A 21,483-nucleotide genomic window follows, 5' to 3' on the forward strand; every position below is an offset into this window, starting at 1 on the left:
ATTTCAGGACCTCATCCCTTTTCCTACCTCACCCTCCCCTGAAGAATGTCCTGGAATCGCTCAGTGATGTCCTTGACCCTGGCATCAGGGAGGCAACACACCATCCTGGAGTCTCGATGAGGCAACAGAAACGTCTGTGTGTGCCTCTAACTAGCAAGTCCCCTATTACTACTGCTCGCTTGCTCATTGCCTGACCCTGTCCCACAGCAGATCCGGCTATTGTGTTACATGCCTGCTGCTGCTGCTTTCTCCCCCTGACAGGCTATCCCCTTAACAGTATCCAAAATGATATACCTGTTTGAAAAGGCAGGCACTACCTGCCTGCCTCTCCTGGTGGTCATCCATCTACCTGCCTGAACCTCTGGTGTGACAACCTCCCTGTAATTAATGTCTATCACACTTTCTGCCTCCTGTATGCTCCGCAGTGCATCCACCTGCTGCTCCAACTGAACAGTGCGGTCTGTGAGGAGCTGCAGCTGGAACACTTCCTGCAGTCAAAGTTGTCAAGGAAATTAGATTGCTCCCTAATTGCCCACATCTGGCAGGAGGAGCATGCCACTGCCCTAGCTGCCATATTGCCCCTACACAGGTAAAGTGCATCAAGTATCAAATGCGTCTGTAATCTGTGCCCCCACTGGCTGAGGAACGTGGTCCTAATTTTCAATTTTCTCAAAATATAGAGCCTTAAATAAAACTGTACACTGTTAATTTTCCATTGCCTTCATTATAATCCTTCTAAAAATCTAAATGTTAGCTGCACCTCTGGCAAGAGCAGTAGATGCTTTATCAAATCTTATATCCAGAAGTGCTTTAACAATACTCAGCTCAAAAGTTAATTTGGGAATTCTGTGGCTTGCTGTGGAAGCAGCATTTATGCTTGAATGTTTCAATTTCTTGTCCACTCCTTGAACTAAACATCAAGGGAGGAATTTTGCACTTTGGAGGCTAAGTGCAGTGGTGGGTGGGAAAGGTGGCGTATTTTCAGCCAGCCAGTGTAATGAGTTCCTGTGCCAGAACTTCTCCTTTTCAGTTCATTATATATGCGCGAATGTCAAGCACATCATATCTCAGGTGGGGCAGGCTGGGATTTGCCCACCCTGCCACTTGCTCATTGGCTAATCTTTCCAGGTGCCATATTTAAATGTGCCTACGCACACGTTCACTCTTTGAAGCTCTTGAGTGGTTTTGGCAAGTAATGAGTGGCCTCCAAGGAAAGAAATCGACTGCTCTGAAGTTCAAAGTTTGCAGGTGACACAAAACTTGGTGGGAATGTGTGCCTGGAGGAAGATGTAAAGCAGCTTCAAGAGAATTTGAGTAGACTTAGTGAGTGGGCAAGTACATGGCAGATGAAATATAACGAGGAAAAATGTGAGGTTTATCCACTCGGTAGGAGAAACAGATTTGCAGAGTATTTCTTAAATGGTAAGAAATTAGAAAGTGTAGCTGTACAAAGAGACTTTGCAGTCTTTGCCAATAAGTCACTGAAAGCTAATATGAGGTGCAACAAACAATTACGAAGGAAAGTGGCATGTTAGCCTTTATTGCAAGAGCATTTGAGTATAAGAATAGCAAAGTCTTGCTTCAATTGTATAGAAATGCACTGTGTGCATTTTTGATCTCATTAGGAAGGATATTATTGCCAGGTAAGGAGTACATCAGATTTATTCCAAGGATGGTGGGACCGTCCTCTCAAGAGATTCAGGAAACTGAGCAAGTATTCTCCAGAGTTTCGAAGGATGATCTCAATGAAACATATAAACATATAAAATTCTTAAAGGGACAGGATGTGGCAGGTAAGATGTTTCCCTTGGAGTCAAGAACCAGTGATCACAATTTTAAAATCAGACAGAGAAGAGGAGAATATTTTTTATTCAGAATTTTGTGAATTCTTGGAACACTTTACCACAGAAGGCTGTGGGAGCTCGGTCATTGAGTATGTTTAAAATAGAAATTCACAGGTTTCTGAATACCAATGACGTAAAAGGATATGGGAATAGTGTGAGGAAAAAGGCCTTGAAGTGGATGATCAGTCATGATGTTAAATGGGGGAGCAAGTTTAACAAATTGAATAGCCCACTCCTGTTCCTAGGGCCATCACAGCATTCATGCGCACCCTGCATCCATTACTGAGAGTTACAGATGGAATTCGATGGAATCGAATTTTAGAGCAGGCTTGGGATTACCATCTGGTGAGCACAGATTCGGGTCTACAGCAGGCAAAGGCAAGAACGTCCAGGATCTCCGACACTCAGAGGAATCCTGGAGACCAGGCTTCCGCTGATGAGCCTGTGGATTCAGCCCAAACAGAGCTTTTGGTGTTTGAAGGACTAATACAGGAACATGTGGCAGCACTATCGTACCAATACCAGATTGCAACGGACAGTAGAGGAGCTGCATTGGAGAGAATGAAGAGGTTTACAAAAATGGCACAAAAACTTCAGTTATGAAGAAAGATTGGAGAAGTTGGGACTGATCTGCTTGGAGTGGAGAAAGCCAAGAGAAGATTTAATAGAGTTGCTCAAAATCATGAGGGAGTTGGACATAGTAGAACTGTTCCCACTCGTAAAGTGATTAAGAATAAAACGGCACAATTTAACGTGCTTTTCAAAAGAAGTAAATGTGATGTGAGAAAAAACATATTCACACAGCGCATGGTTTGAGTCTGCAAAGATTGCATGGAAGTGTGGTGGAGGCAGGTTCAATCATGACATTCAAGAGAGCATGAGATGTTTTTTTGAACGGAAATAATGTGAACGGTATGGGAAAAAAAACGAGAATGACAGCACGTCATAATGTTTAGTTCAAGAACCAATGGAAACACAATAGGCTGAATGGGCTGTTCCTGCATCGTAACAATTTGGTGATTCTGTGATACATGAGTGCTCAGAGTGGATTTAGAGGATTGAACGTCAAAACACATTGCAATGAGCCACAGTCCATGTATCTTTCAATTGCCTCCATGTAATTTCCATCAGCCTTGAATGTGCTTTACATATATGCCAAAACTAGGGGCTGTTATGTACTCCTGGCAGCTGCACCATTATCTCATGTCCATGTGTACACTTAAACATCACCTTAGTATGAGTCTCCACCTTCCCCTCTCTATGGTACAGAGCTGTGGACCCTGCTGATGCATGTTGAGCCTTGCAATTTCTGCTTGATGATTAAAACAATGCAAGATAGGAGGTGCATGTAAATGCCCTAGATGCCACCCTTTACATGGGAGCTTGCTGCACTGGGTCAGAAGGTCTGTTTAGCATCTCTTGACAGTAACCCTGTGCCAGCTCTTAGATGGTCAGTCAACATGATTATGTGCTAGTTACAATGGCATCTGTCTGGCTGGTTTCCTTGTGATATGTAGACAGAATTGAAAATGTTGAGGCCTCAAATGACACCTGGTAGCTATAAGCATCTCAGATGCATACCTGCCTCATCTGGCCATTTTTGTGGCCTCTTCCTATGGAGAAATAGCTTCCTTGCCCTTATTGAGCTCAGCCCTCTCGACATCCTCATCACTGGAAGGAGCGTGCAGCTGCTCCTTCTCTCATTCTGACAAGTCTTGGCCTTGGGAGCGCTGAGTTATGTAGAATGCAGTGAGTCATGATGACCATTTGGGGAGGGTGCTGGAGAGCTGTGCCAGACCGATCAAGGTATCAAAAACATGTCTTCAGAATGCCAATGGTCTTCTCAATCAATAAACGTATTACAGAATGAGCAGTGTTGTATCTCTCCTCTGAAGCACTTGTGGCAGCTGACGAGCGTCATCAGCCATATTTTTTGCAGGTCACCTTTGTCATCGAGGAGCTCATGCTGGATGTGCAGAGGGTCCTCGACGATCTATAGCGCCAGCGGGTGACTTGAGATGTACGAGTTGTAGGAACTTCCAGAGTATCTCGCATTTACATATTATGGTGATTCCAGACCAGCTGCACATTGAGGGAATGGTGAATTGTAGTGGCTGCTGCTAGGGAGCTTTTAACATCGCGTGTGGATCTGGACCTGTGGGAATCCAGAGCTTTCGACAAATCCCTTTGCTCTTCATCTAGGGAGAACTGGTTATCATTTTGCATCTTGCCAAATAGGACATTGGTAACCTCTCAGATGCATTTGTGAGTAGCTGTTTCAGATTTCCTGCAGAGATGCCCAATGAAGCCCTGGAATGAACCACTTTCAAAGAAACATAGAGTGTCAGTCACCTTGCAAGCCCCCAGCATAGAATGGCCTTCCAGTCTTCCCAGAGAATGTATCAGATGTGAGCTACCGCATCCCTAGACATGCAGAATCTTTTACAGCACTATCTCTTGCTCATCTGGAGGTATGAGAAGCAGCTTCTGTAAATCTTTGGACGTGCCAAATGCCTCTGCTCAGAGTTGGTTAGTCTCGTTGTCAAGGTTTTGAAGGAACTCACTGGCACTTGTTCATTAGGGAGGAAGCTCTTCCCTTTGCCAAACCTGGCAGTGACAGACCCTTCTTCTTAGTTGCCTGATTGCCTGGATAAATGTGATAGCAGTCTCAGTCAGTGCACTGTTAGATTGAATCCTTTGGATTACACTAGTGTAATGACAAAATATTGAGGTGGGCTGAGTGCAGGATGTTCAAATCCTGAACCTACCAGCTACAGTGTTTAAAAGTCTTTGGGACATTAGGCGTATGCATTTTGGGCTTTGCCCCTTTATGTTTGGATCCCGCTGACTCTCATGATTTCTTATGAGACAGATCAAAGGTCTTTGGAAGCAAATCCAAAAATAGCCTCAATTGGAAGTAGGCTCTTTCAAGAATGCGCAACACGAGTTAAGATACTATAATCTCTAAACTAGTATTTGACTATTGCTAACATATCTTTGCTGTGCCTTCCTTTCCATTTGATAAAACAGAAATCAATAGGGTATCCTTTCAATTGGCCCACTATCTTTGAGGAATCTCCCCAGCACAAATTTTCATAGCTTGTTTTTCCACTGTGTCATTGGATCAACTTGAAAAATGGTACTGAGATTGATGATGGGACCAGTCTCCGCACCCCACCCCACCCACCTACCCACCCGCCTGCATGACTATTTAAATCTCTCCCATTGTACTGGAGGAGCATTATGTGCAGGTTTCCCTCCCTCCAATCACATGCTTTCCCTCACCGCACCCCCCCCCCAATGCTTGATTCTGTCATAACAATTGTTGATATCTGTGTCCTTCTGCTCCCCAAACTGTTTATTGTTGGTGGTCTAATGCTCCATATAAAACTGAAATCTGACCCTGTCCCATCTTGTGGCCTATTCTATTGTGACTTACTGAGAGCACACACCCCAATGAAACCATTAACTGTCCCTCGCACATAGGAAGCAGATACCTCCCCTGACTGAGCTATCTGCGGGCCTACTCTCCCCATCCCTGCCAACCCACTAGTCATGTATCTTTTTGCTCTCTTTCTCCCAGGCTCCATTGCCACCATCCTCTACCTCCAGCGTGTTCCCCTGTCCTCCAAACCACTCACCCCTTCCCCCAACACCCCAATCATCACGTGAGAAGCCTTGGTTCTGGCCCCTGCCTTGACTTCCCATTAGTTTTACCTGCATAGTCTTGGCACAGAATCTGAGCAGCTGCGAGTGCAGTGCTGAGTGTTTGTAAAGTGGGTGGGGCCAGAGGACATTGGTAAAGTGTTGAATGAATATTTCACATCCATCTTCACCCAAGTGAATGAGGATGAAGGTATTGAATTCAGGGAGAGAGACTGCAAGGTTCTTGAGCAAATTGACATAGGGAAGGGCAAGGTATTAGAAGTATTGGCTGGCTTAAAAATGGACAAATCTCCAGGTCCAGATGAATCGTGTCCCTGGCTGCTGTGGGTGGTAAGGGTGGAGATTGCATGACCTATGACCCTCTCTGGCCACGGGGGAGAAGCCACAGGACTGGAGAACAGCTGGTGTGATGCCTTTTAAGAAGGTTGTAGATAAAAGCCAGAGAACTACAAACCAGTGAGTCTCATGTCAGTGGTAGGAAAATTATTGGATAAAATCCTGAAGGAGAGCATGTATCTCCACTTGGAGAGACAAGGCTTGATCAAGGATTGTCAGCCTCATCAGAGGAAGGTCATGCTTAGAAAATTTGATTGAATTTTTTGAGGAGATGACCATACGTGTAGATGATGATAGAGTTGTTTGGGAAGATGGATTGATCGGAGTAATGTGGGTTGAGTTGCTATATTTGGAATTCCATAAGGATTTGATAAAGTGCCAGATACTGAACTTGCCAGCAAAATTGAAGCCATGTAACAAAAGGGACAATATCAGCATGAAACAAAAGCAGAAAAATCTGCTGAAAAATCTCAGCAGATATGTTAGCATCAATGGAGAGAGAATAGACCCAACGTTACAAGCCAGGATAACCTTTCATGGATACTGGCTGAATGGTGAACAGTTGGTTTTTTGTCCCGGGGGAAAGATTCCCCACTGATTAGCCCTAGGACCACTGCTTTTCCTGATTATATGCGAATGATTTAGTCTTAAACTGTGGTGTATAGGGCACAAATTCAAAATAGATGAAACAAAACTTGGAAGTATTGTGAATTAAGAGGAATATAATAAGAACATAAGAAATAGGAGCAGGAGTAGGCCATCCAGCCCTTTGAGCCTGCCCCGCCATTCAATAAGATCATGGCTGATCTGTCGCTTACTACAGAGAATATGGATAGGCTGGTAGAATGGGCAGACATGTGACAGTGGTGTGAAGCGCAAGGAAAGGCAATATAAACTAAAGGATACAGTACTAAAGAGTGTAGAAACAGAGACTTGTATCTTTAAATCTTTGAAGGTGGCAGGCAGGCTAAGAAAGTAGTAAAAAAGATATACAGGATCCTGGGTTTTATAAATGTAGGCACAATGTATAAAAGCCAAGGAAAATAAAGTGAATGAGCCTTTGTAAAATAGTTGTTCAACCTCACCTGGAGTCTTGTGTTCAATTCTGGGCACCGCACTTCAGAAAGGATCTGAAGGCTTTAAGGAAGTTCAGAAAAAATTTACAGGAATGGTTTCAGGGTCGAGCAACTTCATTTAAGGGACAAACTGGAGAAGCTGCTGTTGTTTCAACTTCAGACCAACACAGTTTTACTCCCAGGCAGTCTCCACTCTACTGGCTCTTCCACCTGTTTTATTTCTCATCAATCTCCATATTTCAGCAGAGATTTCTGCCACCATGTCTCCACAGTCTGCAACATTCTTCATAAACTCTCTTCCCTTGCTTTCTCTGCTGTCATGATAGGCTCCTTAAAACTTAACTCTCCAACTTGTTTTTAATCTGCTTTTCTCTAAAAGGAAGGATGTGAATGCATTGGAAGCAGTTCTGAGAGGGTTTATTAGGCTAACACCTAGAGTTTAAAAAGAGTAAGAGGTGACTTGTTTGAATCACATATAATCCTGAGGGTCATGAAAGAGTGGATGTGGGAAGGCTAGTTCATCTTGTAGGAGAATCTAGAACTTGAGGTCACTATTTAAAAATAAGTGGCCACCCAGTTAAGACAGGGATCAAGATTTTTATTTCTCGAAGAGGACCATGAGTCTTCATCAAAGGGCAGTGAAAACAGAGTCTTTAAATATTTTTAAGGCAGAGCTAGATAGATTCTTGATAAGCAAGGGGGACTAAAAAGTTATCGAGGCTGGGGGAATGTGAATTTCAGTTTACAGTCAGAACAGCCATGATCATACTGAATGGTGGAGTAGGTTCAAGTCGCCGTGTACTCCTGCTTCTAATTTCTGTTTGTCAGCCAAATGGACATATTTTGTTTGGTTTTTAACCAGGCTAGGAAGTTTTTGTGCTTTAATCAAGGGGCTTACCTTAGAATTGGTCACCATCATCAGGAACAGTAGTGTATCTGTTAAGTTATTAAACTAGTAATCCAGAAGCCTAGATTAATACGCTGGAGACATGAGTTCAGGTCCCGCCATGGCAGTTGAAGAATTTAAATTCAATTAAATAAATAATTCTGGAATAAAAGGAATAGTCTCGGTCATGATGACCATGACATTACTGGAAGTCATGAGAAACTGTGGATCCTGAGTGGATCGTGTCTCCTCTGAAATGCTGTGAATAATGGATATTTATGGAAGAGGCTCGAGTCCACAAAAAATTGAAGTGTGTGAAGGGGGGTAGCTGAACTGCTGAACTCCACAATGGAGCTGGCAAGAATGGGAGGGCTGTGTGCAGGGTGTGCACCCTAATTCCAGGCCAGCCAACGTTGCTAGAAACATGTGTTGGGGAAACAAAGATAGTTTTAAGAGATTTATACTTGTATGGGTAAACATTATAAATAAGGTACAGTTTTAGGTATGTTTAATGTTTCTGTGCTGGAAGGGAGTTGTAGTTAGCTTTCATGCTGAACAGAAGTATTTGTCTGTGTGGGGGTTAATTTCAGTTCCAGCTGAGAAGTTATTGTGTTTAAAGAGCTACAGCATGAAAAAGATAGATGCTTAGCAACTTGAAGGTCTCTAAAGGGAACAGAAACATTCTTTGTTCTTTAGTTTCAGTTAAAAACTAGCAGTTGGAGCCAGATAATGAAGCAATAAACACTCTCAGCTCTGCTAGAGGAAGTTCAAGAGGAATCAGCTCTTTTAGCTTTTCTGTAAGGAAACCCCTACAAGAAAGTAATAGTTCAGACAGCCAGTGCCAAAGTTCTGAAAAGCAACTAGTTAAGAAGCTATAGAAATGAAAAGTTTCCAGAAGGTCTGGAGTTAAAGGAAACAAAGAAGACACTGGGAAATAGGACAAGATTCTGTTCCGGGAAACCAGACAAAGCTGAGAATAAATTGGTGAGGATACTAAAGAAACTAAAAGTAATCCTAAAATTTGGAATGTTTTACTATCATCTTTAGATAAATTATATAAAGTATTAACTGCATATCAAAATTGGTGTAGCAGTGAAAACCTGAAAGGGTTAATACTAAATCCTGATTTGGACTTGCTGCTAAAAGTGGATCGGAAGCTCTGGTTGAACAGATATTTTTTGAAAAATATGAACTGGATTTTGGAATGCAGATCACTAAGTGTATTGTTACGAGAGAGTTAAAAGAGTATTTTGGGAGTGAAGTTAGGAAACTGCCATATGACAATGATCTGAAGGAATTCTGAGGAGAAATCTACAAACATTAACTTTGTGTACTATTGAGAGCACCAATGTGAATGGTTAAGCTAAAGGAGGAGTAAAGGAGTATTGTATTATCAAATTTTCATGTTTAGTTTTTACTTGTTAAAACTATTTAGCAGTTTTGTGACTCTGCTCCTGCACTTTTGATTGAAAAAGAGTAAAGGTTATCGTCTTTTGAACTAGAGTTCCATTCTAAGACCTTCCAGCTCAGTTTTAACATCAACTGGGATAGTTACACAGGACTGGGGGAAGGTAATCATAGAATCAGGTTCTGCTTACCATTTTCAAAGGATGCCTGAGACTGCCCAGCTCAACGAAAACCTGGGTCAAAATGTATTATATATCATTGATTTGCAGCAGACAGTAGGAAATTTAGTGGGGCAATTGACTAGTACAAACAGCAATTGACTATCTCATTTTATAAATTATATAATATAGTTTTTGCAATAAATATGCCAACACTCAAAACTTTTCTTGCGATTTGCTCTATAACCAGCTGCAGTTCGCAAATTGATTTGATTAAATTCTTGAAGTATAATCCAGTAATATGTTTAATCCACACATATTTGCTTACTGTGCATGAAAAGTTTGATCAATGTTGTAACTTGCAATGGTTCTATTAAAATGCTGCATTTTCATCCCTCACCAGTCAGAGTATTACATGAGGAATGGACTGAGGCATTTGTGTTTGTTGCTATGATTCCCAATGTAATGTTGTATTTTCTTGCATGTGACAGTGCCCTGGAATACTGCCGAGTTAACGGAGGGTTGACTCTCACAATTTTCTGTTGGCTCACTTAATTTCTATCCTGTCTCCTTCTGCGTCCCCATAAAGATAATCACTAGTTGCTGAATTAATGTTTGTAAAAGGATTAGAAATGCTAGTGGTAGTGGTCAACCAAAGAAGGATACAAAGGAGTCAGCAACATTTCAGAGAAAAACAAATTGTTTTCTGATAAGTTCTGAATGGTGGGAAGGTGGGGGTAAATATTCACCTATATAGCCTTGCTTCAGAGCTCCATCTGCACCTTGTAAATTTTTTGCCAGGAAATTATTTGTTAGTCTAGTCATAGAGGTTTACAGCATGGAAACAGGCCCTTTGGCCCAACTTCTCCATGCCACCCTTTTTTTAAAACCCCTAAACTAATCCCAATTGCCCACGTTTGGCCCATGTCCTGCTATATCCAGCATACCCATGTAACTACCTGTTTTATAAAAGGTAAAATTGTACCTGCCTCTACTACTACTACTACTTCTGGCAGCTTGTTCTAGACACTCACCAGCCTCTGTGTGAAAAAATTGCCTCTCTGGATACTTTTGTATCTCTCCCCTCTCATTTTAAACCTATGCCCTCTAGTTTTAGACTCACCCACCTTTGGGAAAAGATATTGGCTATCTACCTTGTCTATGCCCCTCATTATTTTATAGATCTCTATAAGGGCACCCCTCAGCCTCCTTCGCTGCAGAGAAAAAAGTTCCAGTCTATTCAGCCTCTCCTTATAACTCAATCCATCAAGTCCCAGTAGCATCCTAGTGAATCTTTTCTGCACTTTTTCTAGTTTACTAATATCCGTTTACAATAGGGTGACCAGAATTGCGCACAGTATTCCACGTGGCCTTACCAATGTCTTGTACAGCTTTAACAAGATGTCCCAACTCCTGTATTCAGTGTTCTGACTGATGAAACCAAGCATGCTGAATGCCTTCTTCACCACCCTGTCCACCTGTGACTCCACTTTCAAGGAGCTATGAACATGTACACCTAGATCTCTTTGTCAGTAACTCTCCCCAGTGCCCTACCATTAACTGAGCAAGTCCTGCCTTGGTTCAGTCTACCAAAATGTGTCACATCGCATTTGTCTGAATTAAACTCCACCTGCCACTCGTCAGCCCACTGGTCCAATTGATCAAGATCCCTTTGCAATTGGAGATAACATTTTTCACTGTCCACTATGCCACCAATCTTGGTGTCATCTGCAAACTTACTAACTATGCCCCCTATATCCTCATCTAAATCATTAATATAAATGATAAATAACAGTGGGCCCAGCACTGATCCCTGAGGCACACTGCTAGTCGCAGGCCTCCAGTTTGAAAAACAACTCTCTAAAACCTGTTAAGAAGCCAATTTTGTATCAATTTCAATACCTCACCCTGGATCCCATGAGATTTAACTGTATGCAACAACCTATCATGCAGTACCTTGTCAAAGGCTTGCTAAAGCGCATGTAGACAACATCAACTGCACTGCCCTCATCTACCTTCCTGGTTACCCCTTCAAAAAACTCAAATTTGTGAGACATAAGTTTCCACTCACAAAACCATGCTGACTGTCCCTAATCAGTCCTTGCATCTCTAAATGCCTGTAGATCCTGTCTGTCAAAATACCTTCCAACAATTTACCCACCAGAGATGTGAGGCTCACTGCCCTGTAGTTCCTAGGCTTTTCCCTGCAGCCCTTTTTAAACAAAGGCACAACATTTGCCACTCTCCAATCTTCAGGCACCTCACCCATGACTGTCGATGATTCAAATATCTCGGCTAGGGGACCAGCAATTTCCTCCCTAGCCTCCCACAATGTCCTTGGATATACCTCATCAGGTTCTGCGGATTTATCTACCTTGATACGTTTTAAGACTTTCAGCACCAGCTCCTCTGTAATATGTACACTCCTCAAGACATCACCATGCTTTTTTCAACAGTAAATACTGATGAGAAATAATCATTTAGGATCTTGCCCATTTCTTGTTGATCCTTAAGAGGCCCTACTCTCTTCCTTGCTACTCTTTTGCCCTTTACGTATCTGTAGAAGCTCTTTGGGTTCTCCTTTGCCTTATTTATCAAAACAATTTTGTGTCCCTTTTTTGCCCTCCTGATTTCTCTCCAAACTCTACTCCTACACCCTCTATACTCTTCAAGAGATTCATTTGATCCCAGCTGACTATGAATGTCATGTGTCTCTTTCTTCTTCTTGACCAGGGCCTCATATCCCGAGTTATCCAGGATTCCCAACTTCTGCCAGCCTTGCCCTTCACTCTAAGAGGAATGTGTTTACCCTGAACCCTGGTTAACACACTTTTGAAAGCACGCCACTCACCAGACACCCCTTTGCCTTCCCACAGACTCCCCCAATTAACTTTTGAAAGTTCCTGCCTGATACCATCAAAATTGGCCTTGCCCCAATTTAGAATTTTAACTTTTGGGACAGACCTATCATTCTCCATAGCTATCTTAAAATTAATAGAATTATCGTCACTGGTCCCAAAGTGATCCTTCAATAACACTTCTGTCACCTGCCCATCTTTATTTTCCAAGAGGAGGTCAAGTTTTGCCCCCTCTCTAGTTGGGCCATCCACATACTGAACAAGAAATTCCTCCTGAATACACTCAACAAATTTCTTTCCATCCAACCCTCCAATACTATGGCTGTCCCAGTCAATGTTGAGAAAAATAAAATCTCTGACTACTACCACGTCATTTTTCTTGGAGCTATCTGTAATCTCCTTACATAGTTGCTCCTCAATTTCTCGCTGACTATTTGGGGGCCTATAGTACAACCCTATCAAAGTGATTTCCCCCTCCTTCTTTCTCAGTTCTACCCCTATAGACTCAGTGGCCGAACCCTCGGATATATCCCCTCTCAGTACAGTCGTGATGCTTTCCCTAATCAAAAGTACAACTCCCCTCCCCTCTTACCTCCTGTTCTATCTTTCCTATAGCATCTGTACTCTGGACCATTAAGCTGCCAGTCCTGTCACTCCCTTAGTCATGTTTGAGTAATTGCTATAATATCCCAGTCCCATGTACCCATCAATGCCCTGAGTTCATCTGCCTTCCCCATCAGGCCTCTTTAATTGAAATAAATGCAGTTTAATCTGGATTTCCCTTGCTCTCTGTCTTGCTTTTGCCTGATCTATCTAGTACTAGGATTACTGACAGTGCCTTTACTAATTAACATGCTCTCCTTAACTTCCGTGCTGTCCTCAAACTTCTCTTCTGTCTCACTACTGCTTTCGATCCCACCCCCTTGCCAAACGAGGTTAAACCCTCCCGAGTGGCTCCAGTAAATCTCCCTGCCAGGATGTTAGTCCCCCTCCAGTTCACACGTAACCCATCCCTCTTGAACAGATCAGCCCTTCCCCAGAAAGTGATCCAAAAATCTAAATCCCTGCCCCTTGCACCAGCTCTCAAGCCAGGCATTCACCTGCCTAATCCTCCTATTCCTACTCTCACAAGCACGTGGTACCAGTAGTAATCCTGAACTTACTACGTTCAAGGTTCTGCCTAACTCTCAATATTCACATTTCAGGACCTTATCCCTTTTCCTACCTATGTCATTGATACCAATATGTACAACAACCTCTGGCTGCTCACCCTCCCCCTTTAGAATGCCCTGCAATTGCTCAGAGACTTCCTTGACCCTGGCACCAGGGAGGCTACACACCATCCTGGAGTATCGATTGCGGCCACAGAAACACCTGTCTGTGCTTCTAACTAGCAAGTCCTCTATTACTACTGCTTGCTTGCTGTTTGCCCGACCCTGTCCCACAGAACCAGCTGTGGTGCAACAGGCCTGGTTGTTGCTGGTATCTCCCTCTGACAGGCTATCCTCCTCAACAGTGTCCAAAATAGTATACCTGTTTGAAAGGGGAATAGACACAGGAGATTCCTGCACTACCTGCCTGCCTCTCCTGGCTAAGTCTAAACTAACTTGTGATGACTTCTTGCTCATCTCTTAGCTCCTCCTTTACCAGCAAGCACAGCTTCTAGGGGAAGATGATTTCCAGTAAATTAGGTATATAGCAATGTGTATGCTTTCAGTGATTTAACATCACCTGAAATGACAATTATCTGCAAGTCAAATGGGGCATCTGAATTGTAGAGTTATAACCATTCATGAAATTTTGTTCATGTAGGTGAAACATTCCAGCTATTAGCAGCCTCCACTTCAGGTACGATGGGAGCAGCCTATTCTCAGGGTGAGTCCATTGAATGAGGGAATATTTGGTAATAATTGCTTAACAGTGAAGGTAGCATTTATAATAGTGTATTAAAAACTAGACCTGACCTTATAGAAAATGAAAAAATTCAAAAAATGAATGATTCTGTCACAACACAAATGGTTTTCACGTTTTTCTTCTGATTTAATAGTTTCAGATTAAATTAGTAATCATGAACTACCTCAGTTTTTTATTAATTGTCACCAGAAAGATAAATATAAGTCACAATTCCTGTTCCCATTTCTGCCTGTTTCTTATCGTTTTCTTCATTCCTTCCTCATTCTTTGCTTTTCTGTTCTCTTTCTTTCTTTCTCCTGCCTTCCTTCTTGTCCCTTCCTTCCTCTTCTTTCCTTCATGCTTTTCCTTTGTTTGTTGCATTTCAGCGTGCATATTTTCCCTTCCGTTATTTCCATTCTCCCTCTCCTTCCTCCTGCCTATTGTCAACTTTTCCTTCCTCCCCCTCTCTCATCATAGGACCATAGAATGGATTCCTTCCATGCTGTCATAATTCAGCCCACTGTGTACATACTGGCTCTCTGCAAGAGCAACTCTGCTAGTCTAACTCCCTAACCTTCCCTGCAGTGATTTTCTTATCTTCAAATATTTATCTCATTCTCTTTCCTCTCATTTTCTTTCTTTCCCCTAACTTCCTTCCTACCCTTTTCTTCCTTTCCTTCCTTTCATGTTTTTTTCCTTGTTTGCTCCATTCGCCCCAATACTTTCTTCCTCCTTCTGCTTCCATTCTTCATCACCTAGAGTGCTGTTAGGGAAGGAGTTCCAGGATTCTGACCATGCAACAGTGAAGGAACGACCCAATCCATCCTTGTAACAGAAGAGCCTTCTTACTAGAACCATTTTCATAAGATTCTGACAACATCTGTGGAGAGAGAATAGAGCTAATATTTTGAGTCTGGATGACTCTTCATCAGTGCTGAAGACAATAGAAAATAGGACAAGATTTATATTGTTGGGGTGAGGTTGGGGGGAATGACAAAGATGTCATAGACAAAAAGACAAGGGAATGTAAATAATGGTGATCATGGCTAAGAAGGGTGCTGATACGGCTATTAAGAGATCAGAATATGTAAATGACAGAACAAAGTCAAAGCACAAGCTGTGGAGGCTGTAAAGTTCCTAATATGAAGATTAGGTGCTGTTCCTGCAGTTTGAGATGGGCTTCGCTGGAACATTGCAATGGACGTGCAATTGACATGCAAAGGGAATTTTCACAGTAACTTCATTGCAGTGTTAATGTTAGCCTATCTGTGACTAAATAAATATGTGGACATATGCAGTATAGTATGTTGAAATGACAAGTCACGTAACACAATTATTCACCACCCTGCCCCTGCCCTCCTTCCCCACCCCTCCCATTGCCAGTGACGTAAGTCATTGTTGGAACACTATTACAATAAATTGACATTGAGTTATCAGTGCCTGAGAATCCCCCCGCCACATTACATAATCCATTCACGTTGGCATACCCTCACGCCAGTGTGAATTAATGCAGCTCTCCCAAGCTGTTTACCTGGTAAGAGGAACCTGCCAGAGGAGTTCCGATGAGTGCATTGCTCAGTGAGGAGGGGGTCATGCTGAGGCACCCTTCTCAGAACTGCTCCCCAGCACTACCTTTGCAGGGTTATTGAGGGTGGGGAACTTCAATTTTGTCTTTTTTGAAAGGATGCCCCAGTCTTTAAAAAACTAAGTTGCTGGATGGGCCCATTCAGAGTTCACCCTGCTGGCATTATGTTGTGAGAATCACCCCTTCGCATTTTTTCTCACCATCAACCAAACAATACAGCAGAGAAAGCCACTATTGGGGCAGGCAGCTCCAATGTTGGTTTTCCCCACCTGCTGCCAAAAAATGGGTACAGTTCCCCAAAATTTAAATGCTGGCCAATAAAATTTATTCCTGACACAAATTAGACTACAAAGCCAACCAGTTGAAGTCAGAGTCAGTGGTATTGAGATGACAAGATCCCTCCCTCCCAAATTATAACTATCATATTTGAACAGTGCCAAAAAGTTAGAGCAACTTAATTGCATGATATAAACTGGCCATCCTCAATGATGCATCAAAGTGTGAAGGCAGCTAGTGGTCCCATCATTCTGGTCATGACTGACTTACCAAAACATCTAGTATCTCCAGCAGACACTGGCAATATGAACACATTAACCCATTTCCAGGAGTAAGCAAACATGTTGCCATCACTTGTTGGTAAATGGAGGTATCAATATGAGAAAATTAATACAAGAGGTATTTTAGCACTTTTAATCCTGTTGTTTGTGTAGTGTCTGTCTCATTAAGACAGTACAGCAAAATTGAATCTTCTGATTTCAGGGAACAATGGGAAGCGTGAGTGAGTGGTCAAATCAGAGAGGGGAAGACCTCTCTCAGCCATTTTTATTTCTGGAACCATGTTTTAAGCAAGTTAAACTAGGGCTGCACCTCAGAGCAGCCTTCGTGCTCCAGAAACCTCCTGTACCAAGTTTCATTTATCAATAAATACCTTTTTTTCATAACAAAGTCTAACATCTCTTGACAATGCCATAGCAGCCAACCATAACACATTGGCAACGAGATGGAATCAATTGAATGGACAGCCTACCTATGGGTATCCAGTTTAATTAAAGTTGTAAAAAGTGGGATACCTTTGTGTGAATAGACTCAACAAATCCACTCAGCAAGAGTTATGTCAGATCCCTGAGGAGCGGTCAAAGTACCTAACGTGGTGTAGCCAGGCAGGTAAAAAGATTTGGAAAGATAGAAGAAAAATTAAAATGAAGAGAGAATGACTTCAGGAGCAGAGAAAGTGAAACTTGAGTAAAAGAAAAGTAGGACAGGAGTGTTTGAAGTGAAAAGGAAGATATACCCATCTAGAAGAAAGCTGTATTCAGATTTTGAAAGGAGAAATTTGGATAGAAGCTTTCTTAAAATAAAATATTGGCTGCTGTTAATTAGCTCATGGGCAAGAAAAGCCTGAGGGAGGTATTGCAGCAGTCCCAGGGGTCTTGGTAGCAGCATCTGCACTGAGGAACTTCTAGTGGAGAAATTCTGAAATGTTTGGAAGAGAAGTCCTCCCTCTGTTTAAAAATAAAGCACTTGAAAAAGTTTTTTTTTAAAAATTCCCTACTGAGCCAGTAATGAAATTGACAGAAAGGTCAATTTTAAAACAAGGAGAGCAAAACAAACTCTTTAGGCAACCAGGGAAAAAAATGGAAAACTGTCGAAATTGAGGCAGAAACCTTTCACCAACTTAAAAAAAGTTATATAATTTTTAAAAAGTCCAAGAAAGGAGGAGTTGTTTATTCCTGCCAAAACTCCAAAGTGCAGGAAAAGTACGGAAACAGCTGTTAGCAGTAAAAAAAACCTTGACAGCTTTAAAGCAGTAATGCATTTAAAGTTGTACAACATTTAATGAAACAACCACAAGAAGGAACAAAGAACAAGGGACAGAAAATGTAGAGATCACAGATAGAAGGCAACTCCAAACAAAGAGGGCAACTTTAGAAAGGAAGTCCAGAAAGAACGCAAGACCACAAAGGAGGAAATTTAAGACCTCAAGACAAAGGCCATAAGACATAGGAGCAGAATTAGGCCACTCGGCTCATCGAGTCTGTTCTGCCATTCAATCATGGCTGATATTTTTCCCATCCCCATTCTCCTGCCTTTTCCCCATAACCCTTGACCCCCTTATTAATCAAGAACCTATCTATCTCTGCCTTAAAGACACTCCATGACCTGGCCTCCACAACATTCTGCGGCAAAGAGTTTCACAGATCACCACTCTCTGGTTGAAGGAATTCCTCCTCATCTCTGTTTTAAAGGATCAGCCCTCTAGCCTGAGGTTGTGCCCTATGGTTTTAGTTTTTCCTATCAGTGGAAATATCCTGTCCACTTCCACTCTATCCAATCTCACAGTACCTCTAAGTTTCAATAAGATCCCCCCTTATCCTTATAAACTCTAATGAGTACAGATCCAGAGTCCTCAACCATTCCTCATACAACAAGCTCTTCATTTCAGGGATCGTTCTTGTGAACCTCCTCTGGACCCTTTCCAACGCCAACACATCCTTCCTTAGATATGGGGCCCAAACTGTTCATACTCCAGATGGATCTGACCAGAGCCTTACACAGCCTCAGAAGTAGATCACTGCTTTTGTATTCTAACCCTCTCAACACGAATGCTAACATTGCATTTGCCTTCCTAATTGCCAACTGAACCTGCACATTAATCTTAAGGGAATCTTGAACAATGACTCCCAAGCCCTTTTGTGTTTCTGATTTCCTAAAATTTTCCCATTTAGAAAATAGTGTATACCTCACACTTTTCCACATTGAATTCTATCTGCCACTACTTTGCCCACTCTCCTAACCTGTCCAAGCCGCGCCCCCTCAATATTACCTTTCCCTCAGTGCTGGAACTCAGAGGAGGTAATAAACCCTCAAGCACAAGGCAAGGCAGTAAAAGACCCCTGAAGGGTGGGGGAGGGGGGGAGGCCAGAAGACACCAAGGATGGAACTGAAGGACCCCAGGAGGGCAACAAAATAATCTAAATGACTAAGTGAAGAGTTAAAAGCAAAAATGAGTTGCATCCCATCCTTTTGTGCTGTAATGAGAACTTCATTGGTGTTATAGCAATAAACTACAAGCAAACAATAAAGCTATAATCAGTCAAAAAGTAAGATAAGCCTCAGAGAAAGAAGCAGTAAGAGTGAAGAAAAAAGTGGGATAAATTTCACAGAACTAAACAAATGGAATTGAGACAGAAGTTTGTGATCTGTAATCTAAGTTCAGAAATGTAAAAACTAGCACAATAAAAAAGGTGGAAATAGTTAGGCAATCTGTTAGAGCCAGTAAGAAACAGTATAATATTCACCAGCAAGTGGTAAAGGAATTGGATTTAGAACATGAAGATGTGAATTAAAGGTAAAAAGGGTTGAAAGACAAAGTGTGAGTGGAACTCAGCAATAGCGGTCATAGCATGGAACTCGAGTAGAGCCAAGGAAATCCCATGTAATGGATGGTATCAGTTTTGTGATCGGTGAGAGAACTGCTGATCTCAGAATGAAACACACAAGGATTTGATTCATGGTAATCATGTAGGACACCGTGTGTCATCATCTTCAAGAGTCACCATACTGTTGAAGCAGAGGTATCATTCACCAGAGCTTTATTGGGAATCCTTTAGAGATCCAATTGAATGATCAAACTACTAGTCATGTGGAATACATAAACGAGCTGAAGAAATTGGCATTCTGCAGAGAGGCAGAAATTTGTTCAGTGTTTGACAGTGCTGAGGAGAACTTAGCAATGGGCAAACCCAAAAAGCGAACATAACTGTTGGAGCAATTTAGCATTGGAAAAGAATTGCCAATAAAAAATGACAAGAAGGAAGATCTGTTGAACGTAGAAGTAGAGTTCAATGTAACTACAACAAAAAGTAATGTGTCAGTTCTCTGAGAACATGTAAAGCATAATTAGGAAGAGGTCGTTATGAAATATTGTTAGAAGACAATGATGGATTCACCTTGGAAGAAACTCAGAAACAGATAAACTGAATGGATTGTGAAAGCAGATACATGAAATAAAAAACATTCAGGCCTGAGCAGAAGATTGGTGGTAAGGAAGATGAAAGGGAGAAAATGGTAAATTAAGCCATTCAACTGAAGAAGATGTGTTTGGGAGAATTTGGACAAAGAAGGAAACTGAGATTACATGCCAGAACAAGATTGCTGAAATGGCTACACTAATAGAAAAGCACAAGAACCAATGTGATAACATGGTTGATGGAATAGATGTCAAATAGAAATATTAGGAAGAGAAAAAAAACTATCATGTGACCTAAGCGTCAGAAATAGAGTACTACAACCATTTCCGTCACAAGTGACAAACCGAGATTGTACATTAACTGTCAGGAGATGTTGTATTGCAATGACTGTACCTGCATGCATTGTGAATAAGTCACTTGACAGAGAAAATGATCAATTGCAGTTTGGAGAGTGACATATCCGCAGAGTAAAGTATGTAGTCCTTGGTCAGCACATAGTCTAGCACAAAACTCAGAAAGCAGCAAGCCTATATGGAAGAATTCTATGCAAAAACATATTAGGAACTGTGCACAGTTGAAACTTTCTAGAAAAAGCATTATGTTAAATGCAAGCCTCAAAGTCCCTTCATTGAACAATCACTACATTGATTTATAAATGTCTAACTTGTATATATAATGTTTATCTAGAATGTGAGTTGAGTAATTGATTTTTAAGATTGTAGAAGAAAGTTAACAGGGGAGAGATGTTGTGTATGCGGTGTCTGTCTTTTTAAGACAGCACAGCAGAAGTGAATCACTTGACCTGAGGGACCAACAGGAATTGAGAGTGAATGATCACATGAGAGAGGGGACGTCCTGTCTCAGGTATTTTTATTTCTGGAGCCATGCTGTAAGCAAGTAGAACTGGGGCTTTGTCCTAGGGCAGCCTCCGTGCTGCATAAACCTCCTGTACCTCAATTTCTTTTATCAATAAATACCTTTCGTTTCTGACAAAGTTTGAAATTCCTTGTCAACGCCATAGCAGCCATAACATAAATTTCACAATCATGAATTCCTTATATAAAAAAACTTTCACACAGTGACAATCCTTCACTAGCTATGTAGCAATTTCTAATAATTGTGGTGATTGGGAAATACCCACATATATTACAGTACAACTGTATGTTTATGAAACAAAAAGGTTAAAAAACTGCAGTGTCAATCTCTGAAATCACGAAACTGTTGACAAACAAGGCTGCAGATGAATGATCAAAATGCAAACTGCTGGTAGCAATTGAGGAAAAAGATGTATTGTCTCTTGAAGCACTGAGATTATTATATATATAACCTTTTACAATCCGCACACCAATTAAATGCTTAAACAAAAGGAAAATCCTGCAGATGCTGGAAATCTGAAATATACACATAAAATGCTGGAAAATCTCAGGTTTGGCAGCATTTGTGGAGACTAAACACAGTTAACATTTTGAGTCCGTGTGATTCTTCAGCTCAGATTGGCTGGCAGCTCTCTTAAGTCAGGACTTCCTCCCGGGCTCTGATTGAAGCATAAATTGGCTGCAGGGATATGTTCTCTGTGATTCTTTGGATGGCAGGAAACAAGACCCCACCATCCAAAAAGGTCAGTCCAAGTCTTTTTATTAGTTTCATCTAGTTTCTGGCTTCATCATCTTCTCTGATTATTACAATGATAGATAAGTAATCCTGGAAAGATGAAGAATGGAAAATCCAATTAGCTGTGTCTGAACAATACTTTGTGTACACTAAGATGTTACACACCATGAGAGGTAACAGTGTTGCATCTGG

At 41.7% G+C, this 21,483-nt stretch overlaps 1 protein-coding gene across 5 annotated transcripts in view; it reads left to right on the forward strand.

Annotated features, from left to right (window-relative positions):
• pde10a (phosphodiesterase 10A) overlaps positions 1 to 21,483 on the forward strand; it is a 455,060-nt gene that overhangs the window by 299,295 nt on the left and 134,282 nt on the right. Inside the window, exon 4 of one of the 5 annotated variants that reach the window (XM_080200357.1) lies at positions 14,044 to 14,106. The exons of the other annotated variants lie outside the window; for them this stretch is intronic. Within the exon in view, the coding sequence (XP_080056483.1) occupies positions 14,044 to 14,106 (63 nt within the window). The remainder of the gene's footprint in view (positions 1 to 14,043; positions 14,107 to 21,483) is intronic. 5 annotated transcript variants of the gene reach the window in all.

The sequence above is a fragment of the Carcharhinus amblyrhynchos genome, chromosome 12 (assembly GCF_965287045.1).
Source record: "Carcharhinus amblyrhynchos chromosome 12, sCarAmb.v2.hapA, whole genome shotgun sequence".
Classification (NCBI taxonomy): Eukaryota; Metazoa; Chordata; class Chondrichthyes; order Carcharhiniformes; family Carcharhinidae; genus Carcharhinus; species Carcharhinus amblyrhynchos.